The 26964-nt window shown below is 42.1% G+C and overlaps 1 protein-coding gene across 4 annotated transcripts in view; it reads right to left on the reverse strand.

The window, feature by feature from the left end:
• MYOF (myoferlin) overlaps positions 1-26964 on the reverse strand; it is a 158649-nt gene that overhangs the window by 60426 nt on the left and 71259 nt on the right. For 2 of the 4 annotated variants that reach the window (XM_082721977.1, XM_082721975.1), the window contains exons 14-22: positions 25549-25617; positions 25403-25446; positions 22695-22777; positions 20654-20692; positions 17048-17172; positions 15781-15897; positions 3730-3907; positions 2398-2522; positions 475-581 (exon numbers count right to left, since the gene is read on the reverse strand). In XM_082721977.1, coding sequence (XP_082578103.1) covers positions 475-581; positions 2398-2522; positions 3730-3907; positions 15781-15897; positions 17048-17172; positions 20654-20692; positions 22695-22777; positions 25403-25446; positions 25549-25617 — 887 coding nt within the window. The remainder of the gene's footprint in view (positions 1-474; positions 582-2397; positions 2523-3729; positions 3908-15780; positions 15898-17047; positions 17173-20653; positions 20693-22694; positions 22778-25402; positions 25447-25548; positions 25618-26964) is intronic. The other 2 variants (XM_082721978.1, XM_082721976.1) reach the window with 1 other exon arrangement.

Consider the following 26964-nt stretch of genomic DNA (forward strand, 5'->3'; position numbering starts at 1 on the left):
TAGGCACTCAGTTAAAAAGGCAAGTAAAAAGGCTGTTTCTAAAAACATGTTTGTGAACTAGGACTGTTATTCTGAATGGCAAAGTCAATGCCCCACCCTGAGGCCCCCTTCTCTGTGGGAGCCAGGAGTCCCCTTTCTCCTGGCAGTGGGCACACAGGGATTGACGGAGCGAGTCAGGCCTAGGCCTGCTCCCTCCTTCCGTCTCCCCACCGCTTGCCTGGGCTGCCCTGGGAGGTGCTTCCAGAAGAGGCCTCCAGCCTCCTGGCCTCCCCTCCCGGAGGCTGGCCCAGAATCCGAAAGTGGAGCTTTTCCAGGTGGTGATTCAGAGACTCCTCCCAGTGACTAGGGCCTTTTGAGAACCTCGACTTTTTTTCAGGCAAACAATGGAAACAATCCTAGAGGGTCTTTTAGTCTTACAGTTCTAGGAAGGAAAGCATGACTGGGAATTCTGAGATAGGAACAAGGTCACTGTACCTTGTATCTTCTATAACTTCATCAATCAGCTTCAACCATATTTCGGCCAGCTGGTTTGCAGGAACTTTACCTTGCATCCCTGCTTTCAGAGCCTCAAGATTCAATTGCTGGAGAATTTGGAAAGAGGAAATAATTGGTCATTGTGCATTATGCTGTTAAACTCAGTAAAGGTTGAACGTTTATCTTTAAGAAAAAAATGCACAAAAGGCTTAACAGAAAACCCAGAGCATTTAATTTCTTACATTTAAAAATGCTCACCATAGCTTAGCACTATTCACTTGTCTTCAAAATGCAATCAATGCTGACATGTACAAGTAATAGGACAATCTCTCCTACACCTTTGGCCTTTGAAACCATGTAAATATTTTATGTATTCAAAGAGGAAATAAAATAAAATCAATAAAGATGGGGGGAAGGAACCCCAACATGGAACATAGAACAGAAACAAATGACTGCTATTGCAGATGAATAGCATAACTACACCAAACTAACCCAAATAACTTTTGAACATAATATTTTGATGATACACCCTCAGTTTAAAGAAAAGAAAGAACCATGAACATATCAAACTCTAAACTGATTTGCTTTTCACAGTGGTTTATCTGTGGATTTTAGGATTTACCAAATGAACAAATGGGGTTTCTCACTCTTGGAGAAAGGAGTTATAACTGCAGAAATCAGGAAGACTAGAATAAACCTGATCATGGGAAAACACCATCCTGTCCAGCTGAGCATGGAGTATGGACAGCCTGGTCAATGTTGATGAATAAGGCTGAAGAACACCCAAAACATCATCAGAATAGAGGGGTGACCAATTCTTTACTAAGTTCCTCAAGACAGAGGACTGAAAATTCATACCATAACTACACCGCATATCACCTGCAGCTTTGTTATGGGAACGATTATGCTTCAGTTGACTTAAACCTACAATTCTCCTTCAATATTGTCTTCATAACATAAAACAGTCTTTTCAGGCTTTGCCATGGACTCTTTGTTCAGGTATATTCCAGGATCCCCACACATGTTGGTCCCACCCTGACAGAGGTTAAAGCTTAGAAAATATTAACACGAATGTAATCTGGAAATCAAAACACTAATAATAGATGGATTTTTATTAGTACCTGATAGAAGTAATGTAGTATCTTTGACTTAAGACATAGCCCAACCATGACCCCCTTCTCATCAATGTCAACTAGATGGAAAATTACAGATACTGCATCTATACAGTTTTAACCAGAAGGTACCCCCAACCTCCAAACAAGGTCCTCTAGTTTACAAAGAGAATATAACATGTCAGGCTCTGGTTCCTTGAGCCCAACCCCTCCCACAGTGGAGATTTTTACCCCATTAACAGTAAAGCTCTAAGGGCTACATGTTTCAACTGGAATGAACCATTCTCCATGCCACACCTCATTGTGGCAGAAACTGTGGGTTGTCCTCCTACTTCAATACCCACTCCCTCCTTCCTCAGTAAGAGGGCTTTCATCTGGTCATCTGCTAACCCAAGAAGTAGTAACCCAACCTATCCAAAGAAGGATGTGGCTGTGTGACTGGATTCTGGTCAACGGAGAATGAGTAGAAGTCAAGTATGTGACTTCTGGGTCTTTCCCTTCAAGGGAAAGGCCTGTGTCCTCTACTTCCCCATTCCCTTCCCTCAGGCTGGAGGGCAGGTGTAGCGCTGAGCTGCCTCAACTGTGCAGACAATGACAACGCCTTAGTGACGGGAGAGCAACAACAGGGAAGGAGTTTGGGTCCTCATTACCACCAAACCTCTGTACCAGCCTTGGAACACCTACCTCAACTGTACAAAAGAACATTTATCTCATCATTGTATCCTGAGGTCTTGTGTTAGAGGGATCTAGCCTAAAACTAACACATAATTTACTGTTTGGTGGAAAGGAAATGTAGGAAAGATAAACTTACCAACCGTTCTGCCATGGCTAGGAGAATGTTTACCGCATCCAGGCGATGACTAATGTCCTCCCAGTAAGAAGTCAGGGTAACAACTGGCTTTGTATGGGCCCAAGGCAGGTAATAATAGTAGTTCCCTGGTGTAGAACATTGAGAGTTGATGAACACTGGACACTTAATGCATTTATGCAAACTGGGCTACTGATCGATCTGTACCCTGAATGGTTTGGGGTGATCTGGGTTTTAAGTTTTATTTGAAGGAACTGAGGGATAGTTGTTTTGGAAATATCTCTAAAATACCCTAGTAAACTGAATACAACAATTTTAGGATCTCGTAGGGGTTCAGGATCATATGTCTGAACATCACTGATGATTCCACAACATGGCAGCAGAAAATACACAGCATAGGGGGTTAGATTGTATGTTTCTGCACCTGAAAAGTGCTATTCTAAGTAAATATTTTTGTTGGAACTGGGGCAAAAAAAAAAAAAAAAAGAATTTTTTCTCTTTGCTAAAGCCTTAGCTGGATACATGGGGTTTTGTATTACTGAGAGCCTTATGATAGTTAAGAATTATCAGCTGACATTTTCTAGCACATTTGATATTTTAACACTGTTTATATACAGAAGTTAGTTAAAAACTATAGCAATACTGTTGGAACATTTGATCAGCATTTCTCTCTCCTTTCTGTATACTCTTAAACCATTTGTTGAAACCTTCGCTAGAGCATTTTCATACTCCACTTTCTATTATGACTTATTTTACACACTAGAATGTAAACTTAAAAGTGGGGGCTGTTTCTCATCCACCTGTGTTCAAATACAGCGATTCAATCCTCACAGCAACTCTGGAGAAGTGGTTGAAACTGAAGTTTACAATTAAGTGATATGGCTAAGGTCACAATGCTGGCGAGTCACAGAATGAGGGCCAGAAGTTAGATTTTCCAGGGCCTGAGCCCAAGTCCCGTCCACTTCAACTACTCAATCTAAGAGTAGTTTATGGCTTGGGTTGGGTGGAGCTGGGCAGAGCAGGAGCTGATTTAGGGGAGCTCCGAGTTCAGCAAGTTGCCATCTTGTGATTTTACAAAGCAGAGCCAGTGTGAAAGTTGGACATGGGAGGGGGAACTAGGGTTCAGACCCTGGCAAAGGGCCTATGACTTATTGGGTTTGACCAGTCTTGAAGATGATTGAACTCCAGACACCTCTCTTCCCCATTCAACCTTTTCTTCCCACAAAGCATATACTGAGCATAATGGCTGCCAAAGGGAGACTATGCCAGGTGCTTCTTGTCCTGTGGTACACCCACTGTCAATGTGGAAGGAGAGATGGTTAGAGTGACTCTTACCATCAAATACAGCACGGCTGTATTGAGTGGTTGATGCCAAAGGCTTACAAGTCGTGTCAAACTTGTTGCCATAGTTCCCAATGCTGACTTCAAACTGAATGGCCTCGCCAACATCTTGCAACATGGTGGCTGAATGGAACACAGCAGACAGGCTATACTTCCGCCTTCGCTGGTATTTCTATAAAGTACAAACAGACATGAGGCTCAGTGAGACTTGTTTTACTCTAATTTACATGTAGGTTTCTAGGAGGTGTAATTTTAAACCTAATAATTTGTGTTGAATTCAATGCCAGTAGAAAATGTTCTTAAATCTAGCATTCTCTCTAGGACTCATTCAAGTGGGCAAAGATAGAAGTGCCAGGATGTTTGCTGCAGTGTTGACTGGAATAGAGAAAAAAAACGAGAACAATACAAATGTCTATCAATAAGTCACTGGTTAAATAAACTATGTTACATTCATATAGTGGAATAAATTTAATAAAAATACAAGTAGACCCATATGTGCAAACAAGGAAAAAATGCATTTTTAGGCAAACCCACTGAATATATAGTTTAATATTGGCATATGCATGAAGGAAGTCTGGAAGAATAGGAATAAAACTGTTAACAGTTACACTGGGGAAGGTAGAGAGGTTCTGGCTAACCTTACTTTCTACCTTTTTAATTGTTTGAATTATTTAAGTATTAATTTTCTAATCAAAAACGATTATTTTTTTTAACAAGGAAGATTTTTAATGTAAGATTTTAAAAACAAGTGAATTTAGTTGAACTTACTTATCTGTTTTCTGAAATAGAAATCAATTTTTTTTTCCTTTCTCTCTTTTTTAAAGATTTTATTTTATTTGACAGAGAGAGAAATCACAAGCAGGCAGAGAGATGGGGTGAAGCAGGCTCCCCGCTGAGCAAAGAGCCTGATGAGGGGCTCGATCCCAGGACCCGAGCCGAAGGCGGAGGTTTGACCCACTAAGCCACCTGGGTGCCCCATCTCTCTCTCTTTCTCTCTCTCTCTTTTTTTTTAAATTGCCGGCTGACTGAGTGTTAGTGTGTGTGAAGGAGCTGAACAGAGGGCCAATAATGACCACACTGAGAAACCTTTAGCCTAGCAGGCATGATCATGAGCCCTTCTGGCCTTCCTACATTTAGGCACATAAAGCCTCTTGAATCCACCTCCTGCCCCCAAATCCTTGCTCAGATGGCATCTCTCCTTCTTTGTGGATCATGTCCCCACTGATCATTGGGTACCTTGCCTTCTTTAGCCAAACAGAGGCATGCAATGCTTTAAATTGCTGTATTTCATTATGTCCTAGGCATTCTGTCCCTTAATATTGTCCACATCTAGAACCTTTCCAGGTCCCTATTGGCAGCCAGTCTCTGTAGATGCTTGCCCAGCTTGGGGTTGAGACTACAGTGGTTATTATGGTGTGACCACATTGGCTACATGCTTCACTAGAGAGCTTGCAGAGACCCATGAGGGATAATATTCAAATCGTTTGACAAATTCTCACCACAGCAAGTTTAGTTTGAAAGGCCCTAGAGAAGGAACTCCAAGATCTGCAGTCTTTCCATGTGAGATCTGGAGGCCACACTGCTATCAAACTTTGGCATATGATGACCCTTGCTGTTGTTGATTTGCTTTTTTTGCATTCCTACCTTGCTACCAATTAGTGTACCATAATCTAAGTGGCAAAGTAATGACACTTTTCACCTCTAGGAAGCTAATAAAAATTACTTGATCCTGGTAGGATATTAATTAACTGATTTCCCTTTGTTATTCATTCATACCATGGCCTTCATTCTATTAAATGAATCACAATCATGGGTAGGTCTTCTGTCCTGGATAAAAATGTGTTCTTTCAAATCTCCAATGGAAAAAAGACAGTCTCTTCAACAAATGGTGTTGGGAAAACTGGACAGCTACATGCAGGAGAATGAAACTGGACTGTTTCCTTACACCACACACAAAAATAGACTCAAAACGGATGAAAGACCTAAATGTGAGACAGGAATCCATTGAAATCCTTAACGAGAACATAGCCAGTAACCTCTTCAACCTCAGCCACAGCAACTTCTTCCTAGAAACATCACCAAAGGCAAGGGAAGCGAGGGCAAAAATGAACTACTGGGGCTTCATCAAGATCAAAAGCTTTGCACAGCAATGGAAACAGGCAACAAAACTAAAAGACAACTGACAGAATGGGAGAAGATATTTGCAAATGACATATCAGATAAAGGGCTAATAACCAGAATCTGCAAAGAACTTATCAAACTCAACACCCAAAGAACAAATAATCCAATCAAGAAATGGGCAGAAGACATGAACAGACATTTCAGCAAAGAAGACATCCAAATGGCCAATAGACACATGAAAAAGTGCTCAACATCATTCGGCATCAGGGAAATACAAATCAAAACCACAGTGAGATACCACCTCACACCAGTCAGAATGGCTAAAATTAACAAGTCAGGAAACAACAGATGTTGGCAAGGATGTGGAGAAAGGGGAACCCTCCTACACTGTTGGTGGGAATGCAAGCTGGTGCAGTCACTCTGGAAAGCAGTATGGAGGTTCCTCAGAAAGTTGAAAATAGAGCCTATGACCCAGCAATTGCAATACTGGGTATTTACCCTAAAGATACAAATGTAGTGATCTGAAGGGGCATGTGCACCTGAATGTTGACAGCAGCAATGTCCATAATAGCCAAACTATGGAAAGAACCTAGATGTCCATCAACAGATGAATGGATAAAGAGGAGGTGATACACACACACACACACACACACACACACACACACACACATATGCACACAATGGAATACTATGCAGCCATCAAAAGAACTCTTGCCCTTTACAATGACGTGGATGGAACTAGAGGGTATTATGCTCAGTGAAATAAGTCAATCAAAGACAACTATCATATGATCTCTCTGATATGAGGGATTTGAGAGGCAGGGCAAGGGGTCATGGGGAGAAGGGAGGGAAAAAATGAAACAAGATGGGGCCCGGGAGAGAGAAAAACCATAAGAAACCCTTAATCTCATGAAACAAACTGAGGGTTACTGGGGGGTTGTGGGGGGAGGGATAGGGTGGTGGGGTTATGGACGTTGGAAAGGGTATGTGCTATGGTGAGTGCTATGAATTGTGTAAGCCTGATGATTCACGACCTGTGCCCCTGGGGCAAATAATACATTATATGTTAATTTTTGAAAAATGTGTTCTTTCATTTACAGAAGTACTTAGACAACAGTTTCAAAAACTTCTTAAATTGTGATAAAATACACAGAACATAAAATTCACCATCTAAACCATGTGTCCAATTGGTGGCATCGGGGACATTCCCATTGTTGTGCAACCATCACCACCATCCACCCACAGAAGTCATTCTAGCTTACAAAATTGAAATCCTGTACCCATTAAACCCCAGCTCCCCATTCCCAGCTACTTTCAGTTTCTAGGAGTCTGACTACTCTGGGTATCTCATGTAAGTGGAATCAAACAATATGTGTCCTTGAGTGACTGGCATACTCTACTCAGTGTAATGTCCTCAAGATTTAGTGCCATTGCAGGCTGTCTCAGAGTTCCCTTCCTCTTTAAGACCTACTAATTCTGCATTGCACTGCCGAAAGACAGATGGAAGTATATTAAAATTTTTAATATTTTATTTGAGCAAACATATATTTGACTGGGCAGTGACAAAGCAGAAGCAATTAAGAGTGCTCTACCTGCAAGAACCAGAGGAAAAGACTTTTATAGAACAAATGTGGAAGGAAAACAAGGAAATTATTTGATTGGCTAGAGCTTAAGTGGTTGCATTATTTGGGAAAGCCTAGAGGGTTAATTGCTATTTTTTGCCCTTTGGTTTTGATTTTTTCTTTTCTTTAAGATTTTATTTATTTGAGAGAGAGAGAGCGCATGTACACAAGCAGGGGCCGGGGCAGGGGTGGGAGGTTAGAGCGAGAGGGAGAAGCAGACTCTCCACTGATCAGGGAGCCCAATGCAAGACTCAATTTGATTTCTTTTCTTTTCTTTCTTTTTTTTTTTTTTAAGATTTTATTTATTTATTTGACAGACAGAAATTACAAGTAGGCAGAGAGGCAGTCAGAGAGAGGAGGAAGCAGGCTCCCTGCTGAGCAGAGAGCACGACACGGGGCTCGATCCCAGAACCCTGGGATCATGACCTGAGCCCAAGGCAAAGGCTTTAACCCACTGAGCCACCCAGGCACCCCTCAATTTGATTTCTTAACCTTGAGACATTTATAGGCTTATGTTCTGGTTTGCTTGTTTAGGCTGCCAAGGCACGAGAGTCACTTTTTTTTTTTTTTTTAATTTTATTTATTTATTTGACAGAGAGAGATCACAAGTAGGCAGAGAGGCAGGCAGAGAGAGAGGAAGGGAAGCAGGCCCCCTGCTGAGCAGAGAGCCCGATGTGGGACTCGATCCCAGGACCCTGAGATCATGACCTGAGCCAAAGGCAGCGGCTTAACCCACTGAGCCACCCAGGCGCCCACGAGAGTCACTTCTAATGGTGTCTTTTTGTAATAAATTCAGCAGTGTGTATATATTACATTTGTTTATCCATTCATCTATTGATGGACAGCTATCAATGGACTGCTTCTACCTTTTGGTTATTGTGAATAATGCTGCTATGAGCATGGCTGTGCAAATATCCATTTGGGTCCCTGCCTTCAATTTTTTTGTGTATATACACAGCAGTGGATTTTTGGATCACATGGTAATTCTATTTTTAACTTCTTGAGGACTGTTTTAAAAAACATCTGACACTGACTGTAGTTTGCTGTCTTGAAGAACCCCAGGACATTCTGCTATTACAAAATCTCCGTTTTGGTTAAAGGAATTTCTGACATGGTATAATGAAAACCTCCACTAGGATTTCATCAGAAATCCCTCGGGGTCTCAAACGTTTTTGAAAGTCTTTCTAAAACATTGGTTTGAAACCTTAGCTGCATATTGAATTACCTGAGAGGCTTTCAAATATACTCAGAGCTGGGCCCCACACCCCAGAGACTCTGCCTAGCACTCGGAACCCAAAAACTTCCCTTCATTAGTCCACTGTCATTCTGATAGAGAGGGTTTCAGAGACTTTTGTCATTTGTCAGGAGCCCCCTTCACTACCCACTAAGTAGTAAGCTTAATCCTCCAGAACTGACCATGGTTCAGTACTGCTATGGGAAGTCTGGGTTTGGTTTAAACTGTGTGAACATTAGAAAGTAGGAAGTCATTTGTATTAGTTAAGAACTTGGAGATACAGCACAATTTCTTCTTTGTAAACCAACTGGGATGAAAGAAGAGAAGCAAAAGAGCAAAAATATGAAACATAACTGGGGCCCAAGTCCGGAAACGGTGATGAGCATTGAAGCTGGAGCCATCTGCTAATGCAGGGACTGCCGAGAAGAGAGGTGGTCGGTGCCTGGGGAGGCTCTGGAAAGGGTGGGGATGCTACCTCTGGCTGGGCTGGCTCTGCCTTGCACACCTCCACGTGGCCATGATTCCATTAGATCGCCCTGGATTTTCCTGAGCATAGCTTGCAGTCACCTGCAGAAGCTCTGGTAGGACCCTCCCCCTGGTGAGTCTGAGCTCTAAGACAGTAATCTGGGTTCTGGACATCACCACGCCTCCCAGCAGATCCAGCACACACTGGGAGCCGCCACTCGAGATGGAGCAGCTCCAGCTCCACAAAGAGCAGGCCATCCAAAGTATGCTCACCCGCCCCAAAGCCAGGCTCTGGACTGTTGCAGCTGAGAATTCCTGCCCTCCCCCAGACCTTTCCCACTTCCTCTGTGCCTTCCGGGCTCAAAGAGGTGGAGAGAAGAAGGAACAACCAACATAGTTCAGTGAAGTCTGGAGCCTCAACTTTTGTTCCCTGAGTAGCCTTGGGGCAAAACTGCTCATAACAGGGCAAGTTAAAAAATGTAAATGATGATCTCTTGAACACTGATGGATATTTCTTTGACTCTGTAAGGCCTTGGAGCTCTCTTTCTAATCATCAAAGACCAGTGCGTGTTGTAGATGGAAGTGTATAGGGTAGAGTGTCAGAAGTAAATTTGGGGAAGGGGGTTATTTTTGTCAAACAGAATACTGAGAAGGGGTAACAAGTCAACAGCTCTTAAAAGTGGTTGTGGGACCACTAGGCATGGGACATTCAGGGTCAGTGACAAGGAGGCTGTGCCAAAGAAAACTGCCTAATTTGCCACCTTTGGTCTGTTTACCAAAGATGGCTGGCCACTGGTGGAGCTGGTGGAAGAAGGGAATGTTCTACTTCAAGCAAGATCTATTGAGCATTTATGTAGGCCAGACTGATGGGAGAACTCAAGGAGGCTCTAACTGAATAGCAGACATAAATGCTTCTGCAGTACTTTAGGTCCAACACGAAAAGACTGAGAAGGAGTAGAGGAGTAGAAGAATCTGGTCTAGGAACAGATTCCAGATGATAGAGACAAAACAGCAGGGTCCTTCAGGGGCCAGGCTGAGGTTCCAGAAGCCAGCAGGTGTCTGAATAGGGATGGGATTGCAACACTTGATCTTTTACCTGTCTGATCCCTTAGGGAAGTGACAGGTTGAGCCCGTTTGCATCTCTCAAAGGATCTCTTGGTTGGGGCAACAGGAGGTGGCACAGCTCGGGGCTCTTTGGCAACCAAATAGGAAAAATTCACTCTCCCTGTGTTCCTCCTTTACCGTCAGAGGACTACCACACTCTCAACACTACACAGATGTGGGGGGGATTTTCCCACACCAAGCAATTCCACAACACCAGCTGGGCATCCAACAATTTACCTCAATCCTGACACTATCTACCTGAGGACACATTAAGGGCTCAGTCCCACAAGGCTGCCCCTCCCCTACTTTAGATGCCAGTCGAAAGTCTTGGTTCCGAGCTGTTGGCTCTAAGGTGGAGGTTCCCATGACTTCCTCCTCAGGTTTGATTACCTGGCTAGAGCAGCTCACAGAACTCAGGAAAAGAATTTTTTTTTTTTTTTTTTTTTACTGTTTACTAGTTTATCATAAGAGGATATGATAAAGGTTACAGATGGATGTCCAGACAGAAGAGCTGTGTTGGGCAAGGTATGTGGAAGGGACAAGAGGTCTTGGACACAACACTCTCCCAACACCTGTATGTGTTCACCAACCCAGAAGCTCTCTGAATCCTGTATTTTGGGGATTTCTACTGAGGCTTCATCATGTAAGTATGATCAGTCATTAGCTCAACTTCTCGCCCCCCTCTTGAGAACGGGAGATGGAGCAGAAAGTTCCAAGCTTCGAATCATGGCTTGGTCTTTCTCAAGAGTAGCCCCATTTAGGAGCCCATGAGTCACCTCATTAGAACAAAAGACTTTCCTACTACCCAGGAAATCCCAAGAGATTTAGGAGCTCAGTGTTAGGAACCATGGCCAAAGAGCAAATACTAGTACTATTATCTTACAGCAAGGAAGTTGCCCTCTTCAATGTTACCAGAAGTTTCATTACTTGGGTATGACCCAGAACATGGGATTTTTGAAAACGGGGAAAGGGTCAGGATCAACCTTCTAGACTGACGGCTCATTACTCCTCCTAGCACTCATGCAAATCTGCTCATCTCACCCTCTTACGAGGCTCCTGGTCCCCTGCACTGTGGCTAAGTCTTCAGAATCTCAGGTCCTCTCTTGTTTTTTTTAATGTTACTGGGGTTTTGGTGTAGAGATTTCATTTCTGCTTTTATTAAATTTATGACATAAGCCATTTTCTGTCTGGGTTTAGTTATTTGTATCAAAGAACACTGTTTTCTATTTCAGTTTTCAAAAAGCTGTTCTCTTACATGATTGACATATACTGTGGACACTATATATTGTTGACTTTTTGGGTTTTTTTGTGTGGGTTTTTTTTTTTTTTTGCTTTTATTTTTACTAAAGTTATGACCTATGCTTCTTTGTCTGTATGTGTTGAATCATTCGGAGTAAAAAAACAAATTGGGTTTTGCATTCTAGTTGCCATGCTTTGTTGAGCCTCTCCCTACCCCTCCTTCCTCTCGCACCTCCATTATGAGTGCTTAAAATAAAAAGGATCATGGACTTAAATTGTGTTCTGGTGACAGAACATAGCAAAAGAGGCACTATATTTGCCAAGAACCCATGACAGCCTTTCTGCCTAAGGCCAAGGTCCGGCTGGCATCCTTAAGAGCCGATCTGTAATGACCCAAGTCCAGAACCCACCCACGCCACACCAGCTGTCTCCACGGAGGCTTTTGGGGGGTTTCTAGCCATTTTCTGTCATGATCCTCACAGTAAATGGCATGTAAGCTGCTCCATTTTACCCCCCACCCTCTCTTTTACCCCCCCCCCCCCCCATTTCCTAGATTTGTTCTTAAGATCTGTGACAATTCCTGGACTTCCGAGTTGATCATCATCAACTGTGGGGTGGAGAGAAAGACTGTCCAGAACCTTACTGACTGGTGGAACCTGCTGCTTTTGGCTCTGTGTCTTTTTTAATGAGTAAAATGAGTAAAAAGCCAAAAGAAAATAAGTTTACATTGCATGATCCTGCAGCAAACACTTCATCTACAGACACTTCCTGATTTATGACCGATTCTCCAGAAGTAAGATTTGAAAAGTCAGGGTAAGTCCAGAACTCAAGGTCTTCAATGGTCCCCTTTTGCTATGTGCTATGGCGGATTTATCATTTGCAAGGATGATGTTCCTGAGATCAGAGCAAGCCCTAAAATTCAAGAGCATCACAGTATTTTATCATTACCTCCACGGAATGTAACAAAGTAACTGAAAAAAATGGGGGTGGTGAGGACAGACTCCTTCAGACCTAAGTAAGAGTTGCACACCAGTGTCAGGAATAGAGAGGCCCCTAGACTCAATCTCAGGGAGGTGCTGGGTGGTTGGCTAGGTGCACTCACCAGCACGTGCCTTTCTTTTCTTTCTTTCTTTTTTTTTTTTTTTTTAAGATTTTTTTATTTATTTGTCAGAGAGAGAGAGGGAGACAGAGTGAGCACAGGCAGACAGAATGGCAGGCAGAGGCAGAGGGAGAAGCAGGCTCCCTGCTGAGCAAGGAGCCAGACGCGGGACTCGATCCCAGGATGCTGGGATCATGACCTGAGCCGAAGGCAGCCGCTTAACCAACTGAGCATGTGCCTTTCTGCACAGTTGACTCAAATCCTTGCCTCAGCAAAATCACTCCTGGCTACACATCAGAAACTTTGGGATAACTCGAGTAGTCAAAATCATTAGTTAATGCTAAGAATGGCATTGTAGCACCATTGATATTTTAAGTCACAAATGGTATTATTTATGTGTCTGTACATCAGTGGGGATAGGTAGAGGGATAAGGAGTAGAGTGATGGAGAGAGACTCGATAATTTCTCAAAGACTCATCTCCCAAGAGTTAATGTAATAACCTGTCCTTTATAGCCACTTGTTTAGGAGGCTGATAAACAAAATAAAAATCTGCCCTAAATTTTTTATAAGGTAAATTAATAAAAACTGGGAAAACTAGGTCTTAAAAATTCTAGGCAGTTTCTGATTCTAGAAGTAGAAAGATGAATTCACATTCAAGGCAGACCACTGCTTTGCTTTAAGAAAACTGCTTGGATAGACCTTTGACTATAATATAAAACGAATACCTACCAGGGTTCTTTCACAACTTAAATAACCTAAATTCAACTGTCCTGTTTGGTAACATGAAGTGTGAAGCATATGTTTTGGCCAGGACTATGTTCTAATCTGTGCTCACGTAAGGGGAGAAGCATTATTTTCCCTGTGTGAAGCTAGACTGATGCCCTGTGGCTTGCTGGTGGTTGTGTAAGTTCCTTCCTGAGCCTGAGGGTTGCAGACAGAGGTAGCCTATGAAAGGATGTGTGGCACAATCTTCTCTTTCAGGGGAAGACAAAGGCACTGCATTAAAAATCTGTGTGGCTCACGAATGGACTATCAATGTTCTAAACATGCCAGGACTAGAAAATCCAGAATATACTGCTTTGGACTCTAACCTCCTAATATTGTCTTCTTGGGATTCAATGAACAAGGCCACAGTGCTCTGGGGTGATGGGGGCGGGGGAGGGGGTAGGGAGTGGGGAGGGAGAGTTTCCTCTAAAGGGAAAGGATATTCTCTGGGTCATTCATCCTGAAAGGCACAAATCTCATAACAGGCAGATAAGAGACTGCTAGAAGGAAGGAGAAAGCCTTGTTTGGTTGGGAACTCTTGGCAGTTGGACATGGACCCTGAGGTGGCCATGTGTACAGGTGGTGCTGGGGGTAGGGATCGATGGGGAGCTGAGTCCTGCTGCAAGGAAGCAGGTTGAAGAGAGACAGGGAGCCCAACTGTGAGAGACCCAGAGAGCTGGTGTGAGCCCAGAGGCTTTGAGATGAGGCACCTTAAGCTGCTTCTTCAAGTTTTTCATTTCACTGTGTATGTCCCAGACTGGAGGTAAAAGCTTTTCTAAAGTTGCAGTTTCATTTCCGATAGAATGTAGGGAAATTAGAGAAGGGTCTATCCTGTGCTTGGAATGGAAGTGAAGGGGAGAGAAGCAGCCGGAAGAAGTTTGTTGGGTGTTGTGGGGGGGTGGGATCCAGCAAGGAGTGGCCTTGGGCAGAGGGGCACCAGTGAGCCAGCTGCTCTGACCAAAAATTCAAGTTTCTGGAACAGGTAAGCATCAACCTGGGGTTCTCAGAAATAGATGGGGGGAAGATGCGGTACACATACACAAAATGGAATATTATTTAGCCACGAAAAAGGAAATTGTCACTTGTGACAACACAGCTGGACGCTGAGGGTATTATGCTAAGTGAAATAAGTCAGAAAGACAAAGACAAATACTGTGTGATAGCATGTATATGTGGAATCTGAAAAAGCCAAACTCATAAAAACAGAGTAGAAGGGTGGTTACCAGGGGTTGGGAGAGTTGGAAGATGTTGGTCAATGTGTATAAACTTGCAGTTAGAAGGAAAATAAACTCTGGAGATCTAATGCAGAGCACAATGATTATAGTCAGTGATACTGTATTACATACTTCAAAGTTGCTCAGAGACTATATCTGGAAAGTTCCCACCATGGAAAGAAATTATAATTATGTGATGTGACGGATGTGTTGACTAACACAACCAGTGGTAATCATAGTGCTAGTATATAAATAAACCACATCAACACACTGGGCACCTTCAACTTATACAGTGCTATGTGTTAATTGTTTTTTGAAATTAAAAAATAAAAATACAAAAAACTAGCATAATTTATTTTTAAAACCCATAATAATGGTATACGATGTGTTGGAAATCATTTCGTGAGCAACAGAGACAGGGCTAATTTAATATTGACCTATCTATCCCATATGTTAACAAATCTGTACTGCAGATGTCAATTAATAGACCAGGAAAAATGGGGCATTTAACAATTTCATGATAATAATATTCTTTTGATATTTATTGCCTTGAGTTAATAACACTGAAAAAGTTACTAGGAAAAAAAATACATCTGTAGCTCTCTACCGTATGGATCATGGGTGTTATGCAAAAGTTGTTTCCCCAGGGGGGAAAGAGATGATTAAAAAAGAAGAAGAACAACAACCATTTCTTCAAATGGTTGGGAAGATGGATTTGGAAGACTTCCTGTCTTTATGGAAGAGTGGGGCTCTGAGCTGTTGTAATATGGGCATTAATATAAATACTCCCTCATATGCTGGGATCCTGAGATATGCCTCCTTCTGAAAGTGGTAATTATTAGCAGTGGCACCTATGCCACTTGGGTTGGCTTTTACGGCCACCTCCCCACGAACACACAACCCAATTGTAAAAGGCCATTCAGTTTTGGGGTATCATCACTCTTACCAGATTTTGGTAGGGTATTAACAGCACAAAAAATGAAGCAAGACTCATCACCCTCATGGGGCCGTTTTAGATAGATCAAAAGGGCATCAAATAGATCAAGAAGTCCTTGTTATGACTCATGTCTCTCTCTAACTCTGTCATAGCTGACCCTTTAATTCCTGGAGGTCCCTACGAGCCACCAATCCTCTAACATACCCTTTTCCATTCTAAGCATCATCCACAATCCAACAATTACCTCCACAACCAGCAGGTCATCATTTGAAATGGGCTCCAACTTTTTGTCTGGTGGTGTCTTTTCAAGAAAAGTGCTTAATTCAACCAAGATTCTGCCTCTGTAGGCAACTCCTTCCCCCTGAAAGGCAACAACACAGGATTATTCCTCTAGGTGTGAAACACCAGCAAAAAGAACTCCTTCTCTAGTCAGACTCAGCCAGCTACAACTGTGTTTCCTTCCCATGGCCCTAACCTCCAAAATCAGTCAGTCAGTAGCTCTCTCAGTTGAATTCAGGTCTTTGGTATCTGAAAGAAAAGTCAGTGACTTGAGGAAGGATCCCAAAGAGAGCCAGGGGAGCCAGGGCCGAAAGGGATCTTAGCCATGACCGAAGTCAGAGGCTTTCAATCCATGTTCTGAATCCTGAAGGGGTTTCGGGAGGCTGGGGGTGGGAGTGGAAGGTACTCAAAGTCCCCCTCACCCTACTTTAGTAGAGTGGCTCTGAGTTTATCTGCATCAACCTGGCTCCTTCTCTCCTCTTTTCAGGAAGGAAAGGCTGCCATGTTGGCAGCCAGGGCAAGTCTCAGAGTAGCCAGGAAATAAAAGAGGAAGATGTTCTGGGTGTGGCTGAGCATGAGGATGCAGAGTGGATACTTCCTCCAGACCTAGCAGTTCTGGCAACAGAACTTTCTGGAGAGGAAGGGAAGGCTTTCACCTCCACAGCCAGAACTTTAGCCCTGCCCCCTCAGGGTTTTCTCTCTACCACAGTCCCTTTCTTGGGCCTTGAGAGCTGACTCTAAGACATTACTTCTAATGTGCTGGAAAGAGCATTTTTCTCATCTCTGGGCCTCTGTATCCTTATCCATAAAATGAAGGTGTTGGATGGGATATGGCATGGTGAATGGTTTCTTCAGGCATGTCACTTCCAATCATGTGGTACATTCCTAGAACACAGTAGTGAACAGAATTCTGAGGCAATACATTTGCTTCGTGGGAAAGAGCCAGCACTGATCACAGACATCTGCCCTAAGTGCAGGCCCAGGGGAACGGCTGTACTGCGCATTCCTCATTGTCAAATTAGATGGTCTCCAGGATCTTCTCCTAACCTTGCATTCAAAGATTTGAGGAACATGGGACATCTGTCCTTTGACCCCTAATCAGTCGCATATCAGGTCTGTTTGTGTATGTGTGTGTATGAGTCCCCTAGATAGGAGACTTAATTATAACCATTATAAGAAAGAATCACATTAATCAGTGTTCATTAATAGTAAACCTTAATTGAGAAACTCACCTTTCCATTATTTAGCTCATCATAGGGGTCTGGGAATCCTGTGTACTCTCTGGGGCTTCCATAAAGGTTCAGGTAACACGGCCCAAATGTTGGAACAAAGCCCACTTCTGTTTCTCCTGTATTGGCTGAGGGATAACATCATTATTAGACTCGGGGTTTTTAACACTCAATCTATTGAAATAAATATTAGTCATTAGTTAGCTGAGTGAGAGTATTTTCCTCTAATTTGTGAGTTAGTTGTATTAGCACAAATGATAAGCACTTGTGAGACTTGCCATATTTCCCTTTTCTTATTGCTATAAAACATTAAATAAAAAACGTTTGGGGGGTAGTTCAGGTAAACTTATTATTATAGAAAAATACTGCTCTTCAAATGAAAGAATAGTAAGACTTACAAGTTGATCTTCACATTTTTTGCAAGTTTATAAGTGGCATTGTATTAAATGTGTCATTGGTGATTGGGATAAAAGATCATACTGTTTGGGGAAGTCACTTAACTGATGTATAACAGGTTAACTCTATTTGTTCCCCAAAAATGCCAAAGTAGCTAGTATAAGTAAGGCACATGCTATTAAAAATATAAGACATTTAAATTTTTCATAAATAACAATGAACTGTCTGCCTCTGGCTATGACATATGACATTTATAAGCAACATAAAGTTCCCATTCATAACATTCTCTGATGAGCACCCAATACGCTCCACATTTCTGTTACTTTGTCTTACTAAGCAAGACTGCTCCCCAGTGTAATGAGGGGAACTGAGGGCAAAGTAAAGAAATAGTGGAGTCAAAGGGAGATGGTGAGTGAAGTCAGGGAAATGTAAGGGCTGCCTCCAACCACCCGAATGCCCCCATATGGAAGCAGGATGAACTTGTTTCCAAAAGCAAAGCTAAGGACACTGACGGGTACTGCAAGGATGCATTCTTTGTTTCACTCAATATGAGGAAGAACTTTCTATGAATTAGATGTGTCGAACGATGGGACAGATCGCACTTGGGACAGAGGAAATGTTGAGGCCAAGACTTTCAGGATTATCAGCAAGACAATTCCCCTATGGATGAGAAATTAACTACCTCACGTCTATGGCCCTTTCCAACTCTATGCTTAAATGTAAGGAAGAAAAGTAAATGTGGAGTGACAGGTGAACAGAAGGCCCATTAATGAACAGTTGATGAAACTGTATTTAAGTACCTTTTTTTTTTTTTTTTTTTTTTTTTTTTTTTTTAATTTGAGGCTCTTCTACATGTGTAAATGGGCTTGGGTTCTCTTAAGATAAGTTAAGAACCGGGGGACCTGGGTGGCTCAGTGGGTTAAAGCTTCTGCCTTTGGCTCAGGTCATGATCCCAGGGTCCTGGGATCCAGCTCTGCATAGGGCTCTCTGCTCAGCAGGGAGCCTACTTCCCTTCCTCTCTCTGCCTGCCTCTTTGCCTGCTTGTGATCTGTCAAGTTAAAAAAAAAAAAAAAAGATGAGGTAGGAACCATGCACCTCCACAGAAATTAGTTGAATGGCAATCTCAGTGAAGAAAGCAAGAGAAAAGAAAAAAATTAAATTAAGATGTAGAAAAATGATAACTGACAGCCTAGGAGTGAGATTTGGTAACACCCTAGGAGGCCATATTTCACGCCTATGTTTGGGTTTCTTGTGAAACCCAAATAGGGACCAAGAATTTTTCCAAAAGAGATTTCTCTGGATTGTGCTACCACGTTACCAAATGAGCAGGATGAAATAAATGGCTTTTGTATCTGGACATACGAATTAGTTTGGTTTTATCTACTCTGGCATATGGAACATGACAAAGTTGACTAATTTTTTATAATAAGCAGGGTTTAGATTTTTTTCCTTGCTAGGATACCTGTGAGGAACTAAAGTAGAGGACTAAAGCAGAGATCCATAGTGAGAAAAGGCAGTCACTTCCAGAAGTTGAATCACAAGATGTTCAAGAAAGAATGGACATTAAAACTCTTGCACCACAGTCCTGCCACATTATGGACGGGCAAACTGAAGCCCATTGAAGTGACCTGATTTGTCAAAGATCCCTCAAGATAACCGCTTTAAGCCCAGATCTTGAGTTTCACAATTCAAACAAGGGTGCCTCCTAGTACATCACCCATCCCTCTGGTGGAGCCCCACCCCACCCCCAGCCAGTCTGCATGGGTGACGACTTATGTTCTTTGTCATGAGTATTTGTTTTTCATTAAAAATTTCCAGGGATGGAGACACACGTTGTCAATAATGATCTCCTGCATGTCATTATGATTGATAAATTGCTCAATTTGTTGTGTCCAAGCAACTCTCTTTTCAGGTATTTTAACCCTTTGACTTATTGGTTGTGTAGTAACATGGAGAGACTTCCTTCGATGTGCTCACACCTCAGAACTGTCTCCTGAGAAAGCTGAGAGTCTCACAAGCTAAGTCTCTTCCTGCCCCCAAACTTTCCTAACCCACTTTATGCACAAGTTTCACATCAAACTTCCAACAAACAAAAATTCCCTAGGCTGGCCATCAACCTTTTCCTCTGACTCGCTTTTCGAACAATATTTTCCGCCTTTGTTCACCTCTCTGAGACCTCTTTGCATTTTCGATTTCTATAAGGTATCACTTTATATTTTAAGTTTGAACTTCAACATAGCTGCTTATTTTGGACAACATTATAAATTTCCTTGGTGGGTAGGGAAGGATTCAAATGTATTTTATTTTGATTCCCTAAACACTGAGGACTGGTTCTACCCTGGGGACCTACCACATAAATATTCTTTATTGGCTGGACAAATGCAAGAAGGAATGAAGTGTTACCAAATCTGCCTAGTTCGTTACAAACCTCAAGACTACTATAATGTTCATATAAAGTCTGATGATGAGATAATAAGGATTTTTTTGAAAATGAATATGAATGGGGCATCATGCCAAAAACACAAAGGCAGACAATAATGCTTTAAATGTGCAAAACTTTCTCACTTCCAGTATCTCCTTTCCTTCTCACCATGATCCTGGGTAATTAGCATGGCAGGAATTACCATGTTTACAAGCTTCCGGAAACCTAAGAGTTCTCATGTATTTGAGGAACCATACTTATAGGGGTTGTGATGGTCAAAGGTGAGACCACAGAGCAAACTTGCAAAGAATGGCCAGTGCTGTACAAACCAAAAGACATGTCATGATCCCCCCAATTTGGAAGATGAAGACCTTCGAGGTATAATCGTTCAACATCTTCCAACCAGAGATCCATGTTCAAAGTGAGGAGCATTTACTGCACACATTTTGAACAACTGATTTAGTGCCCCACATCTCTACGTACTGAACATAAACAACAATGGCAGACAAGGTTCTCGCTCACAAACGATTATTCACAGGGACACCAAATAGGCTGGTGTGCATCTAGGTGAAAACGTGAGATGGTAGCAAAGTCTGATGAGCGCGTTTGTGTTAAGCTCAGCCACACGCAAGACAAACACACGGCACAAGTACGAAAATTAATAGCAAAACTATTTTTGAGACCACAAAACGTCATAAAAAGAAAGTTTAAAGACAGTCAATTGACACATTCTTAGTAAGACAACATTGAATAGGAAAATCTAGAAGATAGCAAAATCACAAAGCATAAACCTGTATACGATGCAGCCCCAGATCCCGAAGATGAGAAATCTATATAGTAAAAATATGACTGGTTAAACAACAAGAGAAACATGGGCATTATAACAGAGACATCCAACAAGTTAATTAAATCCAGCGTAGGTGAGTGGTTTAGCAACACCAGAAAACCCCAAATTCAGACCCAAGTGACATGACCCTTCTGTAATTTATACAAAACTCATCAGTGAAATGCAAAATGGCCCAAACCTTTGGGACAACTGGAAGAATCTCCACACATTAAATAACTCAAATCTCTCCAGCCCTATGGGAAGGGTGAGCTCCTCAACACCAAAAGAGGCCTGGTGGAGTCACCAACATTTCGTGTTTTTTATAAAAGATGCACTTGTCTTGTGTCTGACTTAATTGGGACCAAGGCCTGAAAATCCAAATTAATTTAGTCTGAGGCTTCCCAGGTAAGGGCTTATAGTTTAGATACATTATTTGTTTCTTTTGGAGGGGGGTTGGGGAGAATGCCTGTTGCCTTTTGTTATTTTGAGCGCTTTACCAGACAGTCTGCAGGGCCTACAAGGAGACAGAAGGCCTCAGAGACAAGGCTGAAGCCTGCATGTAGCAATTTCTGGGTTTTAGTGCTTTTGGATGTTCCTGCCATATCACTAAGAAAAATGCTTATACAAATACGTCTTGAATAATTACCTCATCCAAATAATTATTGAATGACTTCTTACCAAGGATAAACAGATTTAACTCATTTTGACTCTCCCCACCCACATAGTTTTGGTATGATTTTTTAAGTACTCTATTGGTTACCATTATGATTTAAACTAGCCTTTCTGTCTGGATTCCTTACTTGATAAAGAAGAGGCTGCCAGAGGGTCTACCCTTCCTCCTCTCCCCTTCTTTCCTCCACTTCTAATCTCTGTCTTCTGTATTTTTACATCAAAATGGGCAATAACATTAATATTCTGTTCAGAGCTTTGGCTTTAGGGTAAAACAAAGAAATCAAAAAATAATTAGTAGTGCTAACAGTATAGCCACCATGCAAATAATGTCTCTGGAGAAGAGTTGTGATTACATTTCTTTTGTTACAGCGCCAGTCATATGGTCCTCTTCGCAACTCAGCAGGGGATGTACAGATGGGATCTTTCTTAGCTTTTAACATTTGGCAAAAATAATGGCTACATGTGACTATATTTATATTTGAACCATATCTTTTTTTTTTTCTTCTTGAGAGAGGAAATCTCTATTTTCTTCATATCTCTAATATCTTCCAGGTTCTTATTCATGCTATATATTGCTTGGATTAATATATATTTTAAGAACCTATAAAGTTCCCTCTTAAACAAAATGAGCATGAGAGGAAACCCAAGTTTCTCAAGACAATATTTTGTCTTAGATTCTCTCACATAATTTACTCAATATGTTTACTATGTTGGCAATTACAAGAATTCTTGTTAGTTTTGTTTTGATAACAAAAAATCAGCTGTTGAGATTATTGATATGTTAACATTACATTTGTTTTCCTCTGACCGTCTTCATTTTTCTCCGTCATTTCCTATTCCAATTTCTGGTATATGCACACAATCCTAATGCCAGGTATAAGCAAATAGTTCTCAGTATGGAGAACAACGAAAAGAAAAGTGCATTTGTTATCCATACTTGTTAGCAAAGTGGAGATTATATGGTTCATTGCTACCTGACATCCTTGTTCTGAAGAAGTCAGTGGAGAAGGAAGTATTCTTTTACATTTGGGTGGACTGGGGTCAATGCCTCTCTAAAATAGGGTGCTAGTACTCTGCACTGGCACTCAAAAATTTATAAAAAAGCTATTGGGATTTTTTTTTTTTTTTTGGATGGGAGCAAGAAAACAAGGTCTTCAAACTTTTAGTTGCCTCAATTATCGACTACTAATTAACTGTTCTGGTCATCACCAAAACAGTTCACTAGGCTTATTACCTTTGGCTTTTAAGAAACCAAGTCCATTGCCAAGTGGCTACTCCAGTTCATTCTGCTTCAGAAATTCTGCACCCTGTCTTGTCTCAGCTGAGTGACTTACCTTCTACTTCCCCACCAGAAGCAGCAATCTTAGAGAGGTGTAGGTATGTGGTTCCAACGACATCATTTTTAGTGAGACGGTCCCTGTGTGAAAGAACAGGTGAAGGCCTCTATCCAGGAATATATCCCCTCACTCAACAACAATCAGGTGGAGCTGGAAAAGTCCCTAGACCTCAGAAATCGTCCTGTCCTGTGGGCCTTAAGCTTTACTGTATGTTGAGAATCACCTGGAAACCCCAGCTCTCCTCTCCTCTCCAAGCTTTGGATTTAATAAAGGCAGGAGTGGAGAACAGGAATCTGCATTTACACAAGTATATATCGCAACTGATTCTGATACAGATGGCCCTCCAACCACCCGCTGAGAAACGTGAATCGGACAAGTCATTCCAGCTATGGAAACTAAGGTTTGTACATAGAGGTCAAGGGATTTGCCTCTAGCCACTCAACACAGTTGCCATAAAATGAGTGAATCAGGGTGCCTGGCTGGTTCAGCTGGCTAAACGTCTGCCTTTGGCTAAGGTCATGATCCCACAATCCTGGGATAGAGCCCCATATCGGGCTCCCTGCTTGGTGGGAAGGAAGCCTGCTTCTCCCTCTCCCACTCCCCCTGCTTGTTTCCCTCTTTCACTGTCTCTCTGTCAAATGCATAAATAAAATCTTTGAAAAAAATTAAAAAATTAAAAAAAACCTCTTAAAAATGAATAAATCAATTACACACACATTATACAACAAGTGTAATATCACATTACATAGGATAAGGGCATGTATCTTATTTTATCATGTTCACATGAATTACTCGGATGGTTTAATGACTACAACGGCCTATATCTCAGGGTCCTTCAGAGGGAGAAAATCTCTTTCTAATTCAAGTACCGACTGTGGAACAGAGGCTGGGAGGCTGAGGGCAGCTGCTTCCCCAGAACCTAAATCTTATCTGTGTAGTAGAGACAAGTATTCCCGCTACAAGTATACACAACTGTATTCATCTTTCCACGGATATCACAGTTTGCAAGGCTAACCCATGAAGTGGTTTCTGGCTGGGCAAATGATAGGTATAAAAAAATAAGGTCTCTAGTAATAACATCTCTCTGCTTAACTCATCCTTTTATTTATTCTGTATAGTGGGATGCCCACTCTGAAATCAAAGACCCTGTGGGAGAGAGGAAAGATTCAGTATTTGGGGGAAAGGTTATACTACAGTGTAATATTATTATACTGTATTATAGGAATATCCTATGTTCCCTATGATATTATACAATGTATAGTATAATGAGATTATAGAAAATGACTAACAAAAGAGTGTGCATTAGAAAAAATTATTATTTAAGGATATTAAGCCACACACATGGGTCCTGAGTCTTTTCTGCTCATCCAAAAGGATCTAGGTTACATTTAAAGAATTCTTAGCTTCCCGTCAGTTGTGCAAACACCCTGCAGGAAGTAACCTAAGATCTGGATCCAAGGATTCCTTCAACAGGGCCTCTCTCTGTCTCCTAGTCCACACTATTGCTTCAGAGAGGGCAGACTGGATCAGAAGGTGACCCCATGTATAGTGACCACAAGCAAGTCTGGGATGGCTCCATCCACAATCAACTCACTGCAAAGCTAAGCCAGAGTCGTCACCTCAACTAGACAGGCCCACACGCCTTTCCTGAACACTCTTAACGTCCATGGAGCACCTTCTGAATGTTGCCTGAGAGTCTCAAGTGCTTAGATCAAGCTAATGCTCACCAGAAGGGGGGTTTTTTGCCCTTAAAACCCCTCTATGACCCTCAATAAATGGTGATGCTAACAAAATGAGACTCCCTGCCCTTCTCCCAAAGTGCCCCATTGCCATAGTACCAAGAGGGTGCTAACACAAGAGCCAGATACGTTCTGCCAAAAGAAAAACCCTGGAGACAGGCAGACTGGATGGGGGCCCAACTCTGTCTCTAACCATCTTGGTGACTGAGCGAGTCACCTGACCTCTCAGGGCCTTGATATCTTCATCTATAAAATGAACGAATCATAGTCTCCAACCCGTAGTGATACTAAGTGGGATACTGCAGTTAAAGCACGTGGCATAGCACTGAGTAGTGCTCCAAAAATGGAAGCCAATGCCAGAAGAAATGCTGGTCATAAACAGGAGGATGGCATTTGCCATTTCCACTCTCAAGGAGGTAAGGACTGATGACTGAATGTCTCCTCCAACTAGAACGTTACACAAGGATGTCCTTACTATGGTCGTCCTCACTAGGAGGACGGTCTAGTTAGAATTCCATCCGAATCTTTCAATGAATGTTCTTTGCATCCAATCAAATAGGTAGCTTTGTCTATTTTCCTTTCTAAACATAACAGAATAGCTGGTGGAATGTTCTGGTGATTCTTCTCAGGGAATAGTTTGCTCCATTTCTGAAGTCTGTTTTGGACAGCCTAAAATACTATTTAAATCCTCGATTTCTTATCTTGGGGCATTTTCAGATCATTTTCTCTTTTGTTTATGAGCGACTGAACCAAGACACACAAAGGTTTTCTGCAACAATACCATTATCAATTTTTTTTTTTTTAAAGAAAAACACCCAATTCCAGGAGCAATTTATCACTTCCCTCTGGAAGAAAAAGAAACAGACTGAAAAGTAAGAGTCAGTCTAGCTAGAGTAATACTCCTCAACATCCAAACATTCAATTCTTTAATTTTGAGTTAGACACAAGTTTATTTTTTTAACTCACCAGTCATATATCGTTAGTTTTATTTTTTCACACACTGAAGGAAACTGTTAAAAAGAAACAGAACAAAGCAGTTATTTCTCAGCTTACTCATTAACTATTAAGGTATATAGTCTTACTTTTTCAGAAAGGAAAAAAAAAAGTCAAACCTTGATCTGAAGATTAACGACTTGATTCCACTCGGGGTTTGCATTTTTCTCAATTATATTTGTGCAAACCTGTAAAATCATCAGAACAGAATGAGAGGTAGTCACGAGTCTAATTTCCATAGATTCACAACATAAGCATCCTAGATTAGGACTCGAACAGTTTACTTCCCAACTATGTACTTTACTAAGTTGAAGTAAAGTAAAAAATTAAGCCTGGTTGAAGCTTAATTCACTTCCAACTATTTGGTAAGTAGAACATGGCTTTAGTGTTAATCTTCGCTCCTTCTGTGCACTAAAAGTTAGTTATCAATTGACAAGTTTCTAACTTTGGATTAGCAAAACGAAAAAAGAGTTAATGTTTCTTGAGCACTTTTTTTTTTTTTTTTGAAGATTTTATTTGACAGAGAGAGACACAGCAAGAGAGGGAGACACAGACAAGCAGGGGGAGAGGGAGAAGCAGGCTTCTTGCTGAGCAGGGGAGCCCGATACGGGGCTCGATCCCAAGAACCTGGGATCATGACCCGAGCCGAAGGCAGAGGCTCAATGACTGAGTAACCCCCAGGCGCCCCTCTTGAGCACTTATTAAACACCAAGAAGCACTTCCTCGTTAGCGTGTGCACATGGGTCTTTTGATACTGCCCACCAGCCCTGTTCCCCAAACCAGCTCCTGTCAAGCAAGACCAGTCAGCCACATCTCTCTCCCCGTTGCATGCCTCACCCAATCTGCTGGTAAATCCTGACACCCCAACTTCCTGCAGAGGCTGATCCTCCCCATCCCGTCCTGGCTGACACCTGCCCTTGGCTCCTGTCTGACGCAGGCGTCCTCTCTGGCCTCCTTGTGTTCACGGCACTCCTTGTGTAGCAGTCTCGGTGAGCTCTCCAAGCATGCTCAGATTAAGGTCCAGACCCTACTCTGGCTGATAAAACCCTGCCTGCCCATCTCCCCCCACGCCGAATCTGACTTCATCTCTTTGATTCCCCTGACTTGTTGCCCTACAGCCGCACTATCACTCCAAAATGTGTCTTCTCCTTGGGGCCTTTACATCTTGCCCTTCTCTCTGCCTGGAAGCCCTCCCCGCCTCCCTCCCCCAGACCTCACACCATCCAGGCCTCTGCTCCAATGTCCCTTCCTCAAAGGTGTCCCAGCTGACAACCTAGTGAAAACCCACCCCTCCAACCCTTTGTAGCAATCACGTCTTGCCTCCCGCTCTGCGCAGGACTGAGCACCATCTGAAATCATTAAACCCCTTGTCTGCTTGTTAACTGCTGTTCCTTCTACTACACAGAAAGCCCCAGGAAAGCAATGACTGTCTTGCTGACTTCTCTAACCCCAGCCTATGGGGCAGTATTGGTATTTAGTAGGCTTCCAATAATTACTTCTCTAATTAATTAACCCTTATCACAATCCTAGGAGAG

This window comes from Mustela nivalis (assembly GCF_964662115.1).
Source record: "Mustela nivalis genome assembly, chromosome: 2".
Classification (NCBI taxonomy): domain Eukaryota; kingdom Metazoa; phylum Chordata; class Mammalia; order Carnivora; family Mustelidae; genus Mustela; species Mustela nivalis.